We start from the raw sequence: 19,901 nt of genomic DNA on the forward strand, positions 1-19,901 counted from the left end.
TGTGGGCACTGATTTGGAACAGAAGGAGCACAATGAACATCCCCGAAGAAACACAAGAGGAGTAGGTTGTAAACCTTTCACTTTCAGTTTTAATATTTTTACTGTGTGGGAACGTTGAAAGGTGAAATTTGTATTTGGTGTTTGTACAACTAAGTGAAACTTTTTTCTTTACAGGTATAACTTTTTTCTTTACTCGATATGGGTGAAATTTGTATTTGATGTTTGTACAACTAAATGAACATCCCCACAAGAAACATTGTGTTCAGAACTAATTATCACTTAATCATAACTAATAAGTTTCTCTTCTCTTACTTATTAATAATCATATACGAAATACATTGTGTTCTTATAGCTTTTTCGCTAATATTCTCCTTGTCACATTTGAAAACTTACTATGGCCTGTAATCAAGTTTATGTTTACATAATCATATATTAAATGAATCTAGGAAACAAAAAATAATTGGTATAACCATGAAATCAGTCATTCAAGTAGAGGAAAACTAAGATAAAGGAAAAAAAATTAAAAGTACAACTTTGATGTTTTATGTAAAACTGCAAACTTGGTGAAACTTCTATCACGAAAATCTTAGGATAAATTTTTCTGCCCACCAGCTTTTTTGAATTTCTAATTTTCCCAATTTTTCCGCAGACCCCAAAATCGTTTAAGCGAAGTATTAAAACTCATTTTTGGGTTTTTCCTCATTTTCATCTTCCCATTTGTCTCTCTTCCCCATTTATCTCTCAACTTTCATTTCATTCTCTCTCCCAAGAAATAATGTCCGATTCATCGTCTTCCACGACCGGTGATGGGATACGAGTAAGAACTCTGGGAATACCTATTAAGTCTTGGTGCGGGGAGCACATCAAGGAGCTCATCTCCAAAACCAATCTAAATCCATATCGCAAGTATTATCGGTGTCGCTATGCGGCTCAAAGGAAGGTATGTTCGTGTAGCCTTAGTTATTGAAGGCTTTTTAACTAAAGTTATACATTTATATTTTTTGAACAGTTGTGTATTTAATTTTTTTTGAGAAAAATGTTGTAGCTTGAAAATGACAATCACATCTTCAAATGGGTTGATGAAGCTTTCACTGATGAGATACAATAGTTAGACTACCAAGTTCGAATGCTAGAAGAAGAAGTTTAAATACTCAAAGCAACAATAACAAGTGGTCCCAAAATAATGAAAGGAGGTTGTCTTATTGTGGGTCTCGGTGTCGTTGTAGTTTTAGGAATTTTGATGTACAAGTAAAATTGGGAAAAGTTGGTTACTGACAAAACTGTGTAAGAAGGTATAACTTAAATGCTATAACTGTATAACCTGGTACGACTTAATGGTCTGGTTAAAATTTTTTTTTGTATTGCAGATTTGTCTTTCACTTCAAACATACACTTTGATTATGATGAACATTATTCTAAGTGTGGAGATGATTATCAATGGATTCCAACCGATGCTCGTTTGTATGTTATATCCTTTAGGACATCATCATTAGAAGAGATCACTTATTCGTTGTTGAAGGAGAGGATATGCAGGAAGATGGGAATAGACCCGTTTACGAAGAGGCTGAATTTGAGTTTCGTTCCATTGGTAGTGGAACCTAAGAGGCAATCATATATTTTGGATGATGAAGATGTGTTTGTTTATCTAACATCGGTGGATAAAGAACAAAGAAGAAGTATTTTTCATCTTGAGGACATCCAAGAATTGGAAATAGTTCAAATAACCGAGCAACTATCAAGAGTTGAGAAAGAAAGCTTATGTAGTAGGAACTATGGTGAGCGTGATAGTGGATATGGAGAAGAAAAGAATGTGGGCACTGATTTGGAACAGAAGGAGCACAATTAACATCCCAGAAGAAAAACAAGAGGAGTAGGTTGTAAACCTTTCACTTTCAGTTTTAATGTTTTTACTGTGTGGGAACGTTGAAAAGTGAAATTTGTATTTTGTGTTTGTACAACTAAGTGAAACTTTTTTCTTTACTGGTATAATTTATTTCTTTACTGGATATGGGTGAAATTTGTATTTGGTGTTTGTACAACTAAATGAACATCCCCACAAGAAACATTGTGTTCAGAACTAATTATCATTTAATCATAACTAATAAATTTCCCTTCTCTTACTTATTACTAATCATATACGAAATACATTGTGTTCTTATATATTTTTCGCTAATATTCACCTTGTCACATTTGAAAACTTACTATGGCCTGGAATCAAGTTTATGTTTACATAATCATATTATAAATGAATCTAGGAAACAAAACAAAATTGGTATAACCATGAAATCAGTCATTCAAGTAGAGTAAAACTAAGATAAATGAAAAAAAAAATTAAAAGTACAACTTTGATGATTTATGTAAAACTGCAAACTTGGTTAAACTTCTATCACGAAAATCTTAGGATAAATTTTCCCACCCAACAGCTTTTTTGAATTTCTAATTTTCCCAATTTTTTTTCGCAGACCCCAAAATCGTTTAAGCGAAGTATTGAAACCCATTTTTGGGTTTTTCCTCATTTCCATCTTCCCATTTCTCTCTCTTCCCCATTTATCTCTCAACTTTCATTTCATTCTCTCTCACAAGAAATAATGTCCGATTCATCGTCTTCCACGACCGGTGGTGGGATACGAGTAAGAACTCCGGGAATACCTATTAAGGATTGGTGCGGGGAGCGCATCAAGGAGCTCATCTCCAAAACCAATCTAAATCCATATCGCCGGTATTATCGGTGTCGCTATGCGGCTCAAAGGAAGATACGTTCGTGTAGCCTTAGCTATTGAAGGCTTTTTAACTAAAGTTGTACCTTTATATTTTTAGAATAGTTGTGCCTTTAGTTTTTTTGAACAAAATGTTGTAGCTTGAGAACGACAATCACATCTTCAAATGGGTTGATGAAGCTTTCACTGATGAGATACAATAGTTGGACTACCAAGTTCGAATAATAGAAGAAGAAGTTTAAGTACTCAAAACAACAATAATGAGTGGTCCCAAAATAATGAAAGGAGGTTGTCTTATTGTGGGTCTCGGTGTCGTTGTAGTTGTAGAAATTTTGATGTACAAGTAAAATTGGGAAAAGTTGGTTAATGACATAACTGTGTAAGAAGGTATAACTTAGTATAACTTAAATGCTATAATTGTATAACCATGTATAACTTAATGGTTTGGTTTAAATTTTTTTTTTTGTATTGCAGATGTGTCTTTCTTCTATAAACATACACTTTGATTATGATGGACATTATTCTAAGTGTGGAGATGATTATGAATGGATTCCAACCGATGCTCGTTTGTATGCTATATCCTTTAGGACATCATCATTAGAGGAGATCACTTATTCGTTGTTGAAGGAGAGGATATGCAGGAAGATGGGAATAGACCCGTTTACGAAGAGGCTGAATTTGAGTTTCGTTCCGTTGGTAGTGGAACCTAAGAGGCAATCATATATTTTGGATGATGAAGATGTGTTTGTTTATCAAACATCGGTGGATAAAGAACAAAAAAGAAGTATTTTGCATCTAGAGGACATCCAAGAATTGGAAATAGTTCAAATAATCGAGCAACTATCAAGAGTTGAGAAAGAAAGCTCATGTAGTAGGAACTATAGTGAGCGTGAGAGTGGATATGGAAAAGAAGAGAATGTGGGCACTGATTTGGAACAGAAAGAGCACAATGAACATCCCCAGAATAAACACAAGAGGAGGTAGGTTGTAAACCTTTCACTTTCAGTTGTAATGTTTTTACTGTGTGGGAACGTTGAAAGGTGAAATTTGTATTTTGTGTTTGTACAACTAAGTGAAATTTTTTTCTTTACTGGTATAACTTTTATCTTTACTGGATATGGGTGAAATTTGTATTTGGTGTTTGTACACCTAAATGAACATCCTCAAAAGAAACATTTTTGTTCATAACTAATTATCACTTAATTAGAAATAATAAATTTCCTGGGCGAATCCCAGAACGATCGGCATAGAATGCATCTGGTGTATCATAATGTGCAAGCGTCATCCTAGGCATGCCATAGTCTCCAGCCTGTTGTCTTGCAGCTACACCAGCCTGCTGATTATCACCGGCATTGTTGCCTTCTCGTTCATTTACAGGAATTGGATTTTGCGGGTTGTCCTGAAATTGGTCTTCTTGGTGTTCAGCCATTTCAACCTCTTCAGCTGACTCAAGTCTTTTCTTTTTCACTTGTCTCTCTAGGCGGCCGAGCTCTAACTCCAAAGGTATTAAATTCGATGGTCCTTTGCTTCTAGTATGAAATCCGCTCATTCACCTGAAAACACAAACATAAAGAGAAAGACAGAAACATTAGACAAAATAAAAAAAATGCTATAGTCTTAAACTGATCATTAACTCTAGGGTGACCAAATGGTCCCCGGCAACGGCGCCAAAAACTTGATGTGTCGAGTTTTAACCCGATTATCTAACTGCAAGTGCACAGTAAAGTACGCAGTAGTAATGCGGGATCGAATCCACAGGGACCGATGATCACACGTAGAGTTGCAGACAAGTTAATAGCTACAGCGAACGAAGATATATTTTTGATGTTTTTTTATTTAATTTTCTTTAGTGTCACAAAACATAAACAAGCTGTAAAAAGATGATTTAAACGATTTGAAAGCTATTTTAAAACAAACGTTGGGCATTGGGAATTCTCAGGGATTTCTTTTTAATCAAGATACAATTAATGGCAGACACAGGGATATATTAAGAACTGTCTAGAACTCAAACACGATATTAGAATTAACCTACTTCCGTAGCGCTAATTCTCTATGTTATAGAAATCTCCACACTAACTTCCGCTGAGTTTCAATTTCTAAACAAGCATTAAGAACAGGTTCAATATGTTCACAAAGCGCAATAACATCAACTTCCGAGGGTTAAGGACACTTTGCTCATCTAAAGTATTTTCGGAAGTTCAAACAATCACTTTCGGTGCATCAAACAATCTGATATCATGAACTAAGTGATCAATTCAGTTCAAGCAGTAAGAAATCCATTAGATGAAGAACCAAAACGTAATCCCTTAGTCTACACACGTTTTATGAATCAAAACATCAAGAAATCCCCTATGAGAACCCCTAAACCCAACTAGATGACTACTCACACATAACTAAGCAAGAACAACACGATTTTGATGAAGAAAACATGATAAGATTATATTAAAACAGAGTAAAGGTTCAGAAGATCTTCTCCAAATGGTTTTGAGATGAACTCCTTTACAAATCTTCACAAATCACACAAAACAAGTACAAAACTCTCAAATCTCTCTCAAGAACTTGTAAATCTCCTTCTTGGTTGCCCCTGGTCTTTTCTGAGTCCCAAAGGTCGAGTTCTTTCTGTTAATTATTGAGGGGAGTGGGTAAAAAGGAGTGAAAAGCTCGTTTGTGCGTGTGGAGCCCGTAGAGCGTGAGATCGGTCGATCTCTTTCCTCTTAGCTCTGGATCGGTTGATCCACAGACAAAGGATCGACCGATCTATGTCATGTGCGATCAATACTTCCATTCAGTCCATTGTTCGGTCCATCTTGCTTCTGAATAAATCCCGAATGCGTTCTTTTCTTCCAAGCTATCTAGTAACCTGCATATTACACTTAAGAACACCAAAACGCATCAAATAGACCAAGACATTAATTAAAACCGACCATTTAATTGCTCCAAAACGAGTTTAAAACCGTTAAAAACACGGAATATCAATATTCACCTTGTCACATTCGAAAACTTACTATGGCCTGGAATCAAGTTTATGTTCATATTATAAATGAATCTAGGAAACAAAACATAATTGGTATAACCAGGAAATCAGTCATTCAAGTAGAGTAAAACTAAGATAAATGAAAAAAAAATTAAAAGTACAACTTTGATGTTTTATGTAAAACTACAAACTTGGTGAAACTTCTATCACGAAAATCTTAGGATAAATTTTTCCGCCCACCAGCTTTTTTGAACTTCTAATTTTCCCAATTTTTCCGCAGACCCCAAAATCGTTTAAGCGAAGTATTAAAATTCATTTTTGGGTTTTTCCTCATTTTCATCTTCCCATTTCTCTCTCTTCTCCATTTATCTCTCAACTTTCATTTCATTCTCTCTCCCAAGAACAAATGTCCGATTCATCGTCTTCCACGACCGGTGGTCGGATACGAGTAAGAACTTCGGGAATACCTATTAAGTGTTGGTGCGGGGAGCGCATCAAGGAGCTCATCTCCGAAACCAATCTAAATCCATATCGCCGGTATTATCGGTGTCGCTATGCGGCTCAAAGGAAGGTACGTTCGTGTGGCCTTAGCTATTGAAGGCTTTTTAACTGAAGTTGTACCTTTATATTTTTTGAACAGTTGTGCGTTTAATTTTTTTGAACAAAATGTTGTAGCTTGAGAACGACAATCACATCTTCAAATGGGTTGATGAAGCTTTCACTGATGAGATACAACAGTTGTACTACCAAGTTCGAATGCTAGAAGAAGAAGTTTAAGTACTCAAAGCAACAATAACGAGTGGTCCCAAAATAATGTAAGGAGGTTGTCTTATTGTGGTCTCGGTGTCGTTGTAGTTGTAGGAATTTTGATGTACAAGTAATTCCTAAAGCTATGACGAAGTTAAACTTTCTGTTTTTTCTAAGGTTTTCGTATGTTTCACCTAAGTTATGCGAAGTTGAACGATTATGAAGTTTGATCTATTGAAAAAGTTTCTCTAACTTTTACGATGTTGGACAATTGAGAAAGTGAAACTAACACAAAATTTGACCTGTTTGTACAAACAAGAACTTCTAGTTTGTTTGATTTTTACAAAGTTGGAAAATTGAAAAAGTTAAAAGCATAAAGTTTCAGCAACATTTAACATAAAAGTTTTAACACAACCTGTATAAATGAGTTTAGGAAATGTTTTACTCAAGAAAGGTTCTAAGTTTTTCGTTAGTTTCTCCTAAGTTATGCGAAGTTGGACTACTACGAAGTTTGGTCAATTGAAAAAGTTTCTTTAATGTTTACGATGTTGGGCAGCTGAGAAAGTGAAACTAACACAAAATCTGACCTACTTATACGAACACGAACTTCATGGTAACTTCAATTTTTCCGAGATTTTACACAGTTGGATACTTACAAAAGCTAACAAAACCAGTTTTAAGACACATAAGCACAAACCCAACATAAAATAAGAGCATTCAACATCACAAACCAAGTTTCAGCACACACTAACAAGTTTCAGAAACGTTAATACATAAGGCAAAACCTTACAAAGGCCCTATAGCCCCGTGCCTCCGAATATAAGGGTCACTGTTATTGACTGATTGTATGAACTCCTCAACCTCCGGAAAATGAGGATTGAACCTGAAATCAGATAATCCACCCTCGGTCTCAAGCCATAGCTCAAGAGAACCAAAATAACCTGCATAAATGAGTTTAGTAAACATTTTACTCAACTATTACATTTAAAACTAAACATATAAACTACACTTACTGAAAAACTCCAGACCCTCCAGATCTTAAGGACCACAATCACCTATCCACGACCTCTCATGTTTTCAAAACCATCCCGGAAGGCATAAGCATGATCGCCAGTTGCCACACACTTTATCCGACTCTCACTATTATGAATAAAACAAGGTGTGTCAATTACACTATTGTATAAATTTTGCTTTGATCATATGTTACTTTCTACTTACATGTTGTCCCTTATGTAAAACACCATCTTTGGGCTTGCAGGGTCATCGAAATGGGATTCCGTGTTGAAGACCACTCCCATTGTATCTATCAGACAAGTATTTTCGCTTCTGTTACTTACATCTAAATATCTGAAATATATTTTAATTTTGGTAGTTAGCATTCATACATGTGGGATAGTTTCGGTCCCTGTGGTTCATGTGAGGGATTTCATGGATGTTCTTGAAGTCCATGTAAAGCCGATTGTTCAGAGGATCGATGATGTGGACTTACGTATGGCGCGTAGCATGTAGTGTGAACCAAGATTTTTTGCCTGGAAACCTAGATAGGCACGGTGAACATCTACCCGAAAGATTTCCACCCATTTTCCTCTTGCTTCTCTAGGCCTCTAAACCTATCTTCAAATCTTCCATAGATGGTCATCTCCATCTTGGTTCCCTGCATAGATAAAATTCAAGGATCAAGTTTTTATTTTTCATTGTTGCATGATATTAGAAACTTGAGAGACAATGATTTAGCACTTACATCTTCATCTGCTAGGATATAAGTCCAGTGTGGTCCGCTGCCGGTAACATAGGAATAGAAAGGGTAGATCCGGTGTATTTTGACTCTGAAACGCCAAGACGCGATCTCCTCGTTATAAGAAACTTCAGAAAGCCTATTGCAGTGTGTCATATTGTTTGTTGAGAGATGATGAATATTTTTTGGTGAATTTTGCAGAGAAATGTTCTATCCGTAGTGAAGGAGTCGTTTTAACTTTCATAGTGGAGTTTAAATGCAAATGTAATGATGCTTGTAGACGGTTTAGTGTTGTGGCGGTTTAAATGCAAGTGTAATGATGAACTCGTGTCACGTCAAATGAAGATTGTAGAATATTATCTCTGATACTGCTTGTTGTTTCATATATTTACACTATCTAAATGGTTAAATTTTTTTTTGTTTCATATATTTAGACAATGTAAACTTTTAATTTCACTTACTTATACAAAGTTATATATTTTTATCAATTAAAGTTATACACAGTTTCAAATCCAAGGCATGCGACTGTTGCCGTGAAAATCGTGCAAATTTGTATGGAGGTAATAAATCAAAGCCGTCTATCAAATCTGGAGCCGTCTATCAAATCGGGTCACTCTTAAATGGAAGAGTTACAACTTGTATAGTTGAAGTAATAAATCATTAAATTACAGAAATTAAAATTACTGAATATTACCATTTTCATTAAAATTACTATAAATGCAAGTGTAATGATGAACTCGTGTCACGTCAAATGAAGATTGTAGAATTCTATCTCCGAAACTGCTTGTTCCTATCATTTCTTGCAAAAATATAACAATATAATATGTAAATTTCTTACACTTTTACATAGTTTCGTATATTTAGACTATCTTAATCGTTAAATTTTTTCTTAGTTTCATGATTTTATACAATCTAAATAAGTTATTTCACTTACTTATACAAAGTTATATATTTTTATCAATTAAAGTTATACAAAGTTTCAATTCCAAGGCACGAGACTGTTGCAGTGAGAAGTTGTGTCTTCTGAAGTCGTGTCTTTTGAACTCGTGTCTTCTCGAGGCGTCTACTGTTTGTAGCTGGGTTAGAGGATCATTATCACCTTCTCCAAATAAATATAGCGAATATCTCTCGATTTACTTGTTCAAGTACCCTTACTTGAGAAAACAAATATCTCACCATTTACTAGAGAAAACAAATATCTCTCCATGGCGAACTTCAACTTGGCTTCTCTCCCTCCTTCCATGCTTCACAAGATTCTCTCCAAGGTAGCAACAACCAGTATCCGGGACTTTGGCAGTGCAAGAGTTGCTTTCTCCGGGTTTAACGCAGTTGGCAGAGTAGATCACTTTTACAAATCTGCCGATCTCATTTTCTTGAATGACTGGACAGATGGGGTCAATGCTGTTAGAACATTCAAGCTTAGGTGCTACCAACTCGGTAATCCAGAGGCCATTTACTTGCGAGGTATGTATGAATACTCCATTTACTTGATGAAGGAAGGGAAAAAATTCATCTTGTTGGTGATAGATGATGAATGTTGGCCAAATTATGTCGATGGTATGATGAACTTGGCTTTTAGCGTTGATCATAGAGGATTGGTTCACAACTATCCTGCTTTTACTCGTGAATATGTTGATCAGATGTATCACATGATCACTAGTTGGGCACTCTCTGGCCATTGGGGTTACAATAAACCTGAGATGTTTATGTCTCTATTGGGAAGAATAGATCGCAACGTCTCATATGATTGCTGGTGCTCCACAATAATAGAACCAGTGTTTGTAGCCTCCATAGATGGATCAAGAACACGATGGAAATGCGATCATTGTTTCTGGCAATGTGCAGCGTGGGACTTCTGCAATGTAATTCATTTGACCGCTTGCAACTGGCCAATTGAAGATTAGTGGTGTGTTTATAAGTTATGACATGTACTTTTATCTACTTTTGCTAAGTTTATGTAAAATACATTTCACATAATGTAATGTCTCTATAGTTTTTATTCATTTTAACTTCAATAAATATATCAATAACAACACTGTATCTAAAAAAGAACCTATTGCAAATGGAAAAGATACAATCAAAATTAGTTGAACTTTTACTAAGTTGTATAGTTACTAAAAGTGCGACTTAGTTCAACATAGATTACGGTTACATTTACCCCAAGTTTTATAGTTACACCAAGTTATAGTATTTTTTCTAAAGTTATGAACACTAGAGATCCGGATTTTATGAGTCGGATCTGGATGGTCCGCAAAATACCTCTGGTTGGGTTGTAATTATCCAAAATTTTGAGTTTCTTTTGGTTTCGTGGTCTTTTGTTATTAAATTTCTTTTGGTTTCGTGGTCTTTTGTTATTTTTTCAAAATTATTTAAATTTTAAGTTAAGGGAAAATCTCCAAAATAGCATATTTTTAAGTTTATGTCACAAAAATAGCCCTAAAAACTAAAATGGCAAAAATAGTATTTTATCTTTTGAAAAAATTAATTTTTTTTTATTTTTCAGAATTTGAAATCGTATTCTAAAACTCCACTCCCCAACTCTAAACCCTAAAACCTAAACTCTAAACCCTAAACCCTAAATCCTAAATCCTAAATCTTAAACCCCACCCCTTAACTCTAAACCCTAATGTCTAAATTAATTTATCATTGGGGTATAAATGTATATTTATCTCTTTTGATAAAACATTAAGTGCTATTTTAGTCATTTTTATTGTTAGAGGCTGACAAAAACTTTTTTATTGCTATCCTAGTCATTTTCTCTTTATTTAATTCAGTTTTCGAGCAGGAATATTTGAGAATAATTTTTTTCGGGCAGGGGCACTTGAGCCATTGATTCATAAAAATGTTGAAAACCATCTTTCAAAAAAGTAATTCGTGATTAGAGTAAGATCCAAAACGCCCAGCAAGGATCCATATAAAGGCCCGCCCAACAAACGCCGACCATAATACTTGTGCTGACGTAAGACAGCGTCGTTACAAGATAATTAAAAATAAAAATAAATAGTAAAATCCAAAGTTAGGGTGCCGTGTAGGAAACAATCACTAAACCCTAAATACATTCTTTAAATATTCTCTTCCTTCAGGCTTTGATCACCGAACCCTAGTTTGTCTCGATCATCGATTCGCTTCTTCTTCTTTAGGTATATCTTTGATTTCGCCTCTGTTCTATCAATTACAAATTCTGGGTTCCATCTCGATTTCGCCAAAAAGGATAAAGATTTGTTTTTTTTTTTGTTTTTTAATTCTTTCGTTAATAATCGCAGATACTGATCGAATCGCCATGGCAAAAAACTCCTTCAAGCTTTCTAACCCTCTGGGTAAGTTCCGTTGTTTCTCCTCTCTCTTGCTTGATCGTTAAGCGTTTATTGTTCTTGTTTGATTCTATCGGTTTAATTGTTTAGATTGTGGTATGATTCTGATCTTTGTTATAATGAAACTCAATTTTGGATTAGCTTATATAACTTTTGAATATGGTTCTGATTTGATCTTTGATGCTCGTTTCTACGCTTGTGTTTGATATATAATCGATTTCGATTCTTAAGGATTTTATGTGATTGGTTAACTTATGGTTTTGTTTCTCTCAGAGGTGAGAATGGCTGAATCTACTCGTATCAGAGAGAAGTACCAAGACAGAGTTCCTGTATGTTTCCTTGAACTTTGATTAGTTCTTTCAAGTACATATTTGTTCTGATTAGAAACTGAATACAGGTGATTGTGGAGAAAGCTGGACAGAGTGATGTTCCTGACATTGACAAGAAGAAGTGAGTACATATGTTACATATTGATTATTGATTCTCAGCTTGAAAAGCTGTATTGATTCTCAATCTTGTTTCTTGGTTGATGATGAGTTTAAAGCGAGTTCCGTAGTGAAGTTTAAACTTGATTTTGTTTCTTCCCTTAGGTATCTTGTGCCAGCTGATCTAACCGTTGGGCAATTTGTGTACGTTGTGCGCAAAAGAATCAAGCTTGGAGCCGAGAAAGCAATCTTTGTCTTTGTCAAGAACACGTTACCTCCAACTGGTAATTAAAGATTGAGACTTCTCAATACTTTCTGAATCTTCAACTTGTATCCTTCCTGTCTTGACGTGGTCTCTCTTTTTCTTGTTCTTATGAACAGCTGCATTGATGTCTGCAATCTATGAAGAACACAAAGACGAAGATGGGTTTCTCTACATGACATACAGTGGAGAGAACACGTTTGGATCTGCCTCTGCTAATATTTCTCTGCCATGACACTTTGATCTTCTCTGTGATGCTCTTATTGTACATTCGTTTTCCCCTCTAGCTTCTTTCGCTCTGATAATGTATTTTTCTTTCTGTGGTTTTATCTTCTGAACCTCGTTCTCACTGGATTTGAACAAATATTCTATCTTCAGTTAATTTGAGACTCTGTTTACATTGCTTTTGTTTCCTCTGTTTCATTCTCCTATCTTGACTCACTAGTGCTCTCTATGGTCATCTCTGTTAGTTACACTTCATGATAACTGAGTAGAAATCACAAATGATTTGAGAGAGAGTGGTATGTACTCTGGTTCTGATTCTTAAAATCCCAACTTCTTTGTAATTGAGGATAATTCGACATCAATGTGAAGAAACAAGAGCTTAATTTCACTAATAACCACAAGTTAACATTGAAAAATCTTCACTGTAGTACAAAAACTCAAGCTTTGTTGCAGAGTGGATCTCTAAAGTTATGAAGTGTTCTTCAAACACTAACTTCCATCTGTTATAGCAACCAGGAACGAGATGAGAAGGTTCTTATTTGATCTCTCTTTCTCATGGAAATGTCAGACTGGTTTGGCTGTTGATCTACCGAACAAGATTAAAGAACGAGGTCAAAGAATCAACGTCTCTCTTCTCAGATGGATACTTGATCGGTCTTGAAGAGTTCTTGGGGAAGACAAGTATGGTGGGGAAGCTACCGAGCTGTAACTCCTGCTTAGCAAACTCCTTCTGGTCCCCATCAGCTATGAACTTCACAACCTTGACTCCACTTCTAGCTAACTTATCAGCCAACTCAGCATACGATGCTTCCATGGCTTGAAAAAAGGGACACCAAGGAGCATACAGCACAACAATCCATGGCTCCTTTCTGTTCTCCAACTTCATCAGATTCTCAACTCCTTGTCTGCTCAAAGTCGCAAGACTCTCACTCTCAAAGATATCTGCAACTACGGCTTTCGATTCGCCATTTAAATTGTTACCCTTAGCATCCTCCTTGATGTTCCCTTTGTGAAGTCAACACTCTTTCGCCTTAGCATCTTCCCACCACCATCTCCCTTCTCTCTCGTGTTGTCCCGGTAAAACCGCTCTCGTGCTATCCCGGTAAAACCGCTCTCGTGCACGGCTCACAGCCGATGGAAACAAACCGCGTGCAATGTGTTAACCGGAACGTCCATAGCCCTCAAGAAACTCCACAGATGGTTCCTTTCAACATTAGCAACCGGATTCCACTTCACCAAACTACCAGCTCCACCATCCAAACCTTGGAAAACCGGATCAACCTGAACAACGGGAATCTCAGACCATGTCCCCGGAGACTGATCTTTCCTCTGACCAGTGATCCAAGCTCTTAAACCCACGCCTCAAAGGTCTCACCTTTCGAACACGGCAACACTCTTGATGACCATCCTCATAGAAACAGAACAAACCCTTGTTCCTAACCAAACCTTGAACCTCGACAGAGTCAGGAAACATAAACTCAATCCTTATCCCATAGTGTCTCTCCACCTCATCGAAAAACCGATAAGTCTCAGGGTTCAAACTCCCTGTATCCAAGCTAAACACTCTGTATGGTCTCCCAGTTAAATGCGCATACTCAATTAGAGCAACATCTTCTGCAAACACAAGAAAACAAAAGAATCAGATTAATCATAATCATATCATGGGACCAATCTGAAAATGTAATATCTACCTAATTGCGATGGCAATATGGTTCCCGAATGTCTCGAGGGCTTTATCCATAATCTCAAGAGGTGAAGCATTCTCTAGCATCACGGAATGGAGTTGCGATACTGTAGAGTTCTTCCAAGACTACTATGATGGTCTATCTTTTATTTGCAGGAGAAAATAATGTCAAGTTTCAATGAATAATTACAAAGACGAGGAAAATTGGAACATTTCCGCAAAGAGATAAATTTGGGCCCAAAGATAAAAAAAGAAAAGGGCGACCGACCTTGAAGACATATATAAGAGGGGCTAAAGCAATGAGCAGAAGGACGATGCTTTGAGACTCTAGAACTCTCCGCACTTAGAAACTTTAGGCTTATTTCTTGCCAAGTTTGGTTTCTATGACTGGCACTCGATTACTAAACGAACTCGCCCATGCAGTTCGATCTCTTGTTCCACTCTCTTAATTGAACTACGTTCGGCTTGATCCTCGAAAGGGGTACGTAGGCAGCCTTTCATAAGGTCCAGTTCGAAATCTTTTAAACCTTTTTTCGTCTTTTTCGTCTATTGCCAAGAGAGTTGCGGCCACATAAGTTTTTCTCCACATAGGTAGTAATGCTAGCAAGCTTAGTCTCGTTTTACTGTTTGTGTTATACAATTTCCTTTGTACTCCCGTTTCCAGACAAGTTTCATGTATGCTTTTGTCTCTGGAACGCTCATATGCAAATTCCAAATAAAGATCTATTGTTTTTTAAATTCTTTTTGTTATCTTTCATATTTTCAGCATATATTTGGTCACTTGTCGTCGGCTCTCACAAAAAATCCGGACCTCAAAGAAAGTAGGGTTTTCTTTGCTTTCCTCCGTTAACAAAAATCGACGGTGTGAATTTCGGTTTCCACAGTTTGGCGCTAGAAGGAAGGGGGGGGGGAGGGGAGGATTACTCTTACTCACACAAGCGCAAAACGCTTGATCAAAACAGTGTCTAAAGACAAATTCGCAGCTCGCAACAACACTGGAAAAACAATTCTAGCAGTGACTGATCCTATGGCCAACGTTTACGCAAACGCCGCAATGCTCGAAAAACTCGAAAACCTAGTTTTTCGCCAGAGGAAGAGCACGAATACGAGCTAGCGATTTCTATGTCTAAACAGAAAGAGAAATGATAAAATCTCTCAAACTCCGCAAGAACTTGTCTCATTACCGAGTCAGAGAAATCTCAACAAGTAGGGATTCGACCGAAAAATGTTTTTCGAGACTTTCTCAGAAAAATAAACATGTTCTCCTCAAAACCCTAGATTACTCGCGGAATAGAAGCACAAAAAATCGGGTTGCCAATTCCCCACTGCTGTGATTCTTCCGAATAACTTTCAGAAAAACAAAGTTGATATCTTTTGAATCGCTCGAAACCTAAAACGGTTGACGAAGACTAAACTAAGAAAACCGGGAATGTATCCCTCACTGCTAAAACGTTTTCTGAAACCTAAGATTTCGTAAAAATTCAAGCGTCGATTCTATAGTAACATTCAGAGAATTCAAGATAATTGTCACCTAAGCTTACTTCGGAAAAACTACTCAAAACTCCCTCGGATCAATCCTGTGGAAACCAGAAAATTTCTGATTGAGTTTAGTAGTGATAATTAATCTCCTAACAGCGAGAGTTTCTGATCCAGGAACTAAATTTGCAGAACAGCCGCAAAACATGAGTTTTCCGGCTCTCCTACAGCCAAAATCGACGAACACTTTACAGAACAAATTTCGTAAATTTAAGCTCGACGAACATTTTACGAAATAACTTTTGAAAAATCTAACTCGATAACGTTTTGTGGAATAACTTTCATAAAATTAAGCTCGACAACATATTCAAAACAACTTTCATAAGATTAAGCTCGGCAATATTCTATGAAATATCATTCGTAAAGTTAAACGAGACATTATTTCACGATACAATCTTCAAAGAGTAGATTTGACAACATTTACGAAACGCCTCTCGTAAATAAAACTCAAAAAAAAAAAACTCGACAACCTTCAAGAAGTCAAACAAGATCGAAACAATCAACGGAAACACGAAGACAATAAGGGCTAGGGCAGGACCAGTTCGCTCACAGCTTGACGAACTGAGCACCCCACCCGAGCAACATCGTATCCATTGTTTCTTTTTCCCAATCGCCAAATTCAGCCTTATTCGTTTCATCACCTACTTTCCCCCACTTTGTTTCAACAATTTTGTTAAATTCCTTTTGTACAAAAAACGCAATCCAGTTTTACAAAAATAGCCGCGTTGAGTCGAAAACATCTATTCATAAATGTTTGATAGAATTTTCGATGATATACAAAGCACACTTGGTTAATTTAGTAAACTCAGCGGTCAGAAGACACGAAGAGAAGGAGAATGAAGAAGATGCAAACCTGGATCTCCGATAAGACTAAGGTCAGAAGACACAAAGAGAAGGAGAATGAAGAAGAGGCAAACCCGAATCTCTGATAAGACTAAGGTATGTCCGACATAGAAAATATTATCAGACTTGGAATTTTTCGTAGAAAAGGAATCAAAATGTCTTAGAAACTGCCGTAAACTTTAGGGAACTTAGAATCTAGGTGGATAGTCTAGCAAGCTAAATCTTAGGCGGTGTTTTCCAGTCTTGTACTATTGTTCCTTAACTGTCAAGTCAGAACTTACAAACCGATCTAATCTCTCGTACAACCGATAAACGATCGCCAAATGTTCGAGCGTAGTCATCTCACAATAATTATTAAACGCTAAACCTAAATGCTAGCTTCATTTCGAAGACTATAAATCTATTGTGTAATCCTAGAGTCTCTGTGGATTCAATCCCTAAGTACTACATCTGAACCTCTTATTTGAGAGAGTAATTCACTCCTTACGATAATTTGAGTGATATCAAGGTGATTTGGCTAGTAATGTGGAAAGCTGGGACTTGCTGGAAAACAAGTCTCCATCTCTTCTCTGCGCTTGTTGAACCATGTACCAGTGAAGTCTCGCATTGCTTCATCTCTTCTGCGTCATTTGTCCTTCATTGTTGCAGTTGCATTCTCTATCTTCTGCAATCTTTCTCCGAGACTCTCAAGTTGGAACTGATTCCTGATGAGTGTGGCGTATGCGTCGTCTGAGATCGCCTCTCCATGGTTGTTTGTATCAGACATGTCTGATTTTATCTTTGGTACTAGCCTCCCTCGAGTTGCTGGTGTAGCTTCGTCGGTCGATATGTTGATGCGTCTGTCGATCGATGTTGATGCCTCTGGTCGACGAGCGATGTATATCTGAATCTCTACTAACTCGCTCTGTATTGCTTCCACCTGAGAAGTTAAAGAACTCATTGTAAGGTCCAATGGGAAGTAGATGTCATCACATCTCCTATCAAGCCTCTCTTCTGCTGATTCTAGAGTTCTGTAGATCTCTTCTACCAACTGATCAATCTCTTCTTTGGTGTAGGAATCTGGTTGAGACTTCATCGGATTTGAATGTGGTGGGTTGTCGTCGATCGATATTGAGAGCTTTCTTTCGATCGATGCTGGTGCAGTTTCTTCGGCCGCACGCTCTGTTTGGATTTTGGCTATGTCTTGCTTCGTCTCCTCCATGCATGTAGTCAACCAACTGATGCTATCATTCAGTGGGTAGTAGACACCATCAAGCTTCATCTGGAAGTCACCTTCATTCTTTTCTTGGGCTCCACAGACTCCATAAAACATCTCATTGATCTCATCCTTGGTGTAGATCTCTGGTACTAGCTTAGTCTGTGTGAATGACCTAGCATGCTCTGGAAGACATAGGTAGCTGTGCTCATCCATTGAGGCTCCTTCCAGAAGACTTCTGATATCATCATTGGATACTATGATGATGTGCCCATCTATATCTCTGGCATGTCCATAATCATCTATGTAGACTCCATATTCATCCTTCTCCTCCCAGTGGAATCTCCTTGTGCCATCACGGTCATAGGTTCTTTTTCCAAACTTTGGGCGTCTGTCGATCGATGATGGGTTGTCAACGTTGATCGACGGTCGAGTTTGATGTCGATACTTCTACTTGGAACGATCGTCTCCACCACCAGCTTCTGCTTGATGTTGATCTACTTTATCACGTTCTCGCATGTTTAGAAGTGTCTCAGTAGTGAAACCCTCATGAAGCTCGTCTGCGCGTCGTTGAGATATTGCTGTCTCTAGTGCAAAGCTCTCGTGACAGTGACCATCTGCCCAACTTCTAATTGAGTAATCTCCTTCTCGTACACGGTCGACTCGAGTGTCGATCGATGGGTAGTAAGCAATGTCGGTCGATGCGCGTTTGCAACTTGTCTGATGAAGATGAGCGTCGATCGATGTTGGGAAGCATCTGTCGATCGACGTCGCATTCCTTTTCCAAGAGGAATGGTGGAGAAGTCTATCTTCGTCAGAAATAATGGCTATGTACTCTATAGCTCGTTCCTCCTCATAAACTTCATCATACTCCTCTGTCTGCAGGGTAGTAGTGTGCATCGCCATGGTGGGATTGTAGTAGTCATTCTCCCAATCGCCTGGACTACTGTCGATCGATTCTTCTTTATGAATGTCGATCGATTTTTGATTGGCACTGTCGATCGATGTGGCAGTGTGAGTTTCGATCGACGCTGAATATTCTATCTCATACTCAGCTCCACAGTGGCATGCTGCGATGAGTTCTAGATCATCATTTCTTCTGGAGGGCGTCTGTGGCTTCATGACTGGAATAGGATTTTAGTGGACATGTGAATCTATGAGCGTCAGGCACAACTGGTTGGTTTGCATGTTGCACACTGCGCCTACTGTTGACAAGACGGCTATCCCAAGCAATAGAGAAGAGTTCCAGTTTAGCTTGATATCCAAGACATGAAAATCAACTGGAACTAGGGCATTACCAATCTGCACCTCAAGGTCTCTTACAATTACTCATGAGATTCTCTGAGAACTGTGGGAACCGAAATTCGCACTGTCGATTTCCGTTTAAATAAGGAAAGTAGGAGAACACTAATTTTCCAGAGGTCCCGGATATCTGCTAATACCACACGCCAAGCAATCAGAACACGAAAAAAGATGAGAAAAGATAAGAAATCGAAAAGAGAGCAAAGTAGATCTTATTCCGAATTCGTGTTTGAGCGTTACAACAAGGTAAGAGCCTGGGCTACGAGAGCTGTCAGCGAGATCCCAAGTTCTAAAACCCTTAAGCTGCTAAACCTAATTGAGTCGCAGCTCGAATAACAAAAACGGAAAATTGCCTAAATTGCTCTAAGTGCTAAATTTGCTGTGTACCGCGAATCCTTCTTTGCCTCTCACCTAGGACTCCTTATATACTTGCTCCTAGGTCGGTTGGCGCCTTTCCTCTTCTGCCCCTAAGCCGTCATAACTCAAAAATGGAGATATTCCAATTTTCTCATCTTCGTGATTATCTTTGGAAACTTCACATTTATCCGCGAAAATTTGGCATTTATCTTGCCTTACGAAACAAGCATAAACCGTCATAAGGCTTATGGATTTTCGGTTAAGAAATCGTAAGTGGGCTTCGAGTTGCGTTTGAGGTCTCTTTGGGCCGTTTTTGACTCGAAACGTTTATTACGGTTTCTACGATAAAAACAAACTTCCCGTGGTTTTTATCATAACAAACTTCTACGATAAAAACAAACTTCCCTAAGCCGTCATAGCTCAAAAATGGAGATATTCCAATTTTCCCATCTTCGTGATTATCTTTGGAAACTTCACATTTATCCGCGAAAATTTGGCATTTATCTTGCCTTACGAAACAAGCATAAACCGTCATAAGGCTTATGGGTTTTCGGTTAAGAAATCGTAAGTGGGCTTCGAGTTGCGTTT

General features: G+C 37.5%; 1 protein-coding gene and 1 pseudogene across 1 annotated transcript; one reads left to right on the top strand and one right to left on the bottom strand.

The window, feature by feature from the left end:
- The first annotated feature begins 11,202 nt into the window (after positions 1 to 11,202).
- On the top strand, positions 11,203 to 12,576 carry LOC106321247 (autophagy-related protein 8a-like). Its single transcript, XM_013759555.1, has 6 exons — positions 11,203 to 11,313; positions 11,437 to 11,490; positions 11,758 to 11,813; positions 11,882 to 11,934; positions 12,075 to 12,193; positions 12,291 to 12,576. The coding sequence occupies exons 2-6, from the start codon at positions 11,454 to 11,456 to the stop codon at positions 12,404 to 12,406; spliced, it is 381 nt and encodes a 126-aa protein (XP_013615009.1). The 5' UTR covers positions 11,203 to 11,313; positions 11,437 to 11,453; the 3' UTR covers positions 12,407 to 12,576.
- Positions 12,577 to 12,667: 91 nt separating this feature from the next.
- Positions 12,668 to 14,756, bottom strand: LOC106321237 (annotated as a pseudogene).
- Positions 14,757 to 19,901: the final 5,145 nt, after the last annotated feature.

The sequence above is a fragment of the Brassica oleracea genome, chromosome C2 (genome assembly GCF_000695525.1).
Source record: "Brassica oleracea var. oleracea cultivar TO1000 chromosome C2, BOL, whole genome shotgun sequence".
NCBI classification, from domain to species: Eukaryota; Viridiplantae; Streptophyta; class Magnoliopsida; order Brassicales; family Brassicaceae; genus Brassica; species Brassica oleracea.

Excerpts from the sequence above, each read along its gene's own strand:
- LOC106321247 (XM_013759555.1), top strand. The coding sequence starts at position 11,454 with ATGGCAAAAAACTCCTTCAAGCTTTCTAACCCTCTGG. Across the intron at positions 11,491-11,757 it reads CAAGCTTTCTAACCCTCTGG|AGGTGAGAATGGCTGAATCT; the intron begins GTAAGTTCCGTT and ends TGTTTCTCTCAG. Across the intron at positions 12,194-12,290 it reads GAACACGTTACCTCCAACTG|CTGCATTGATGTCTGCAATC; the intron begins GTAATTAAAGAT and ends TCTTATGAACAG.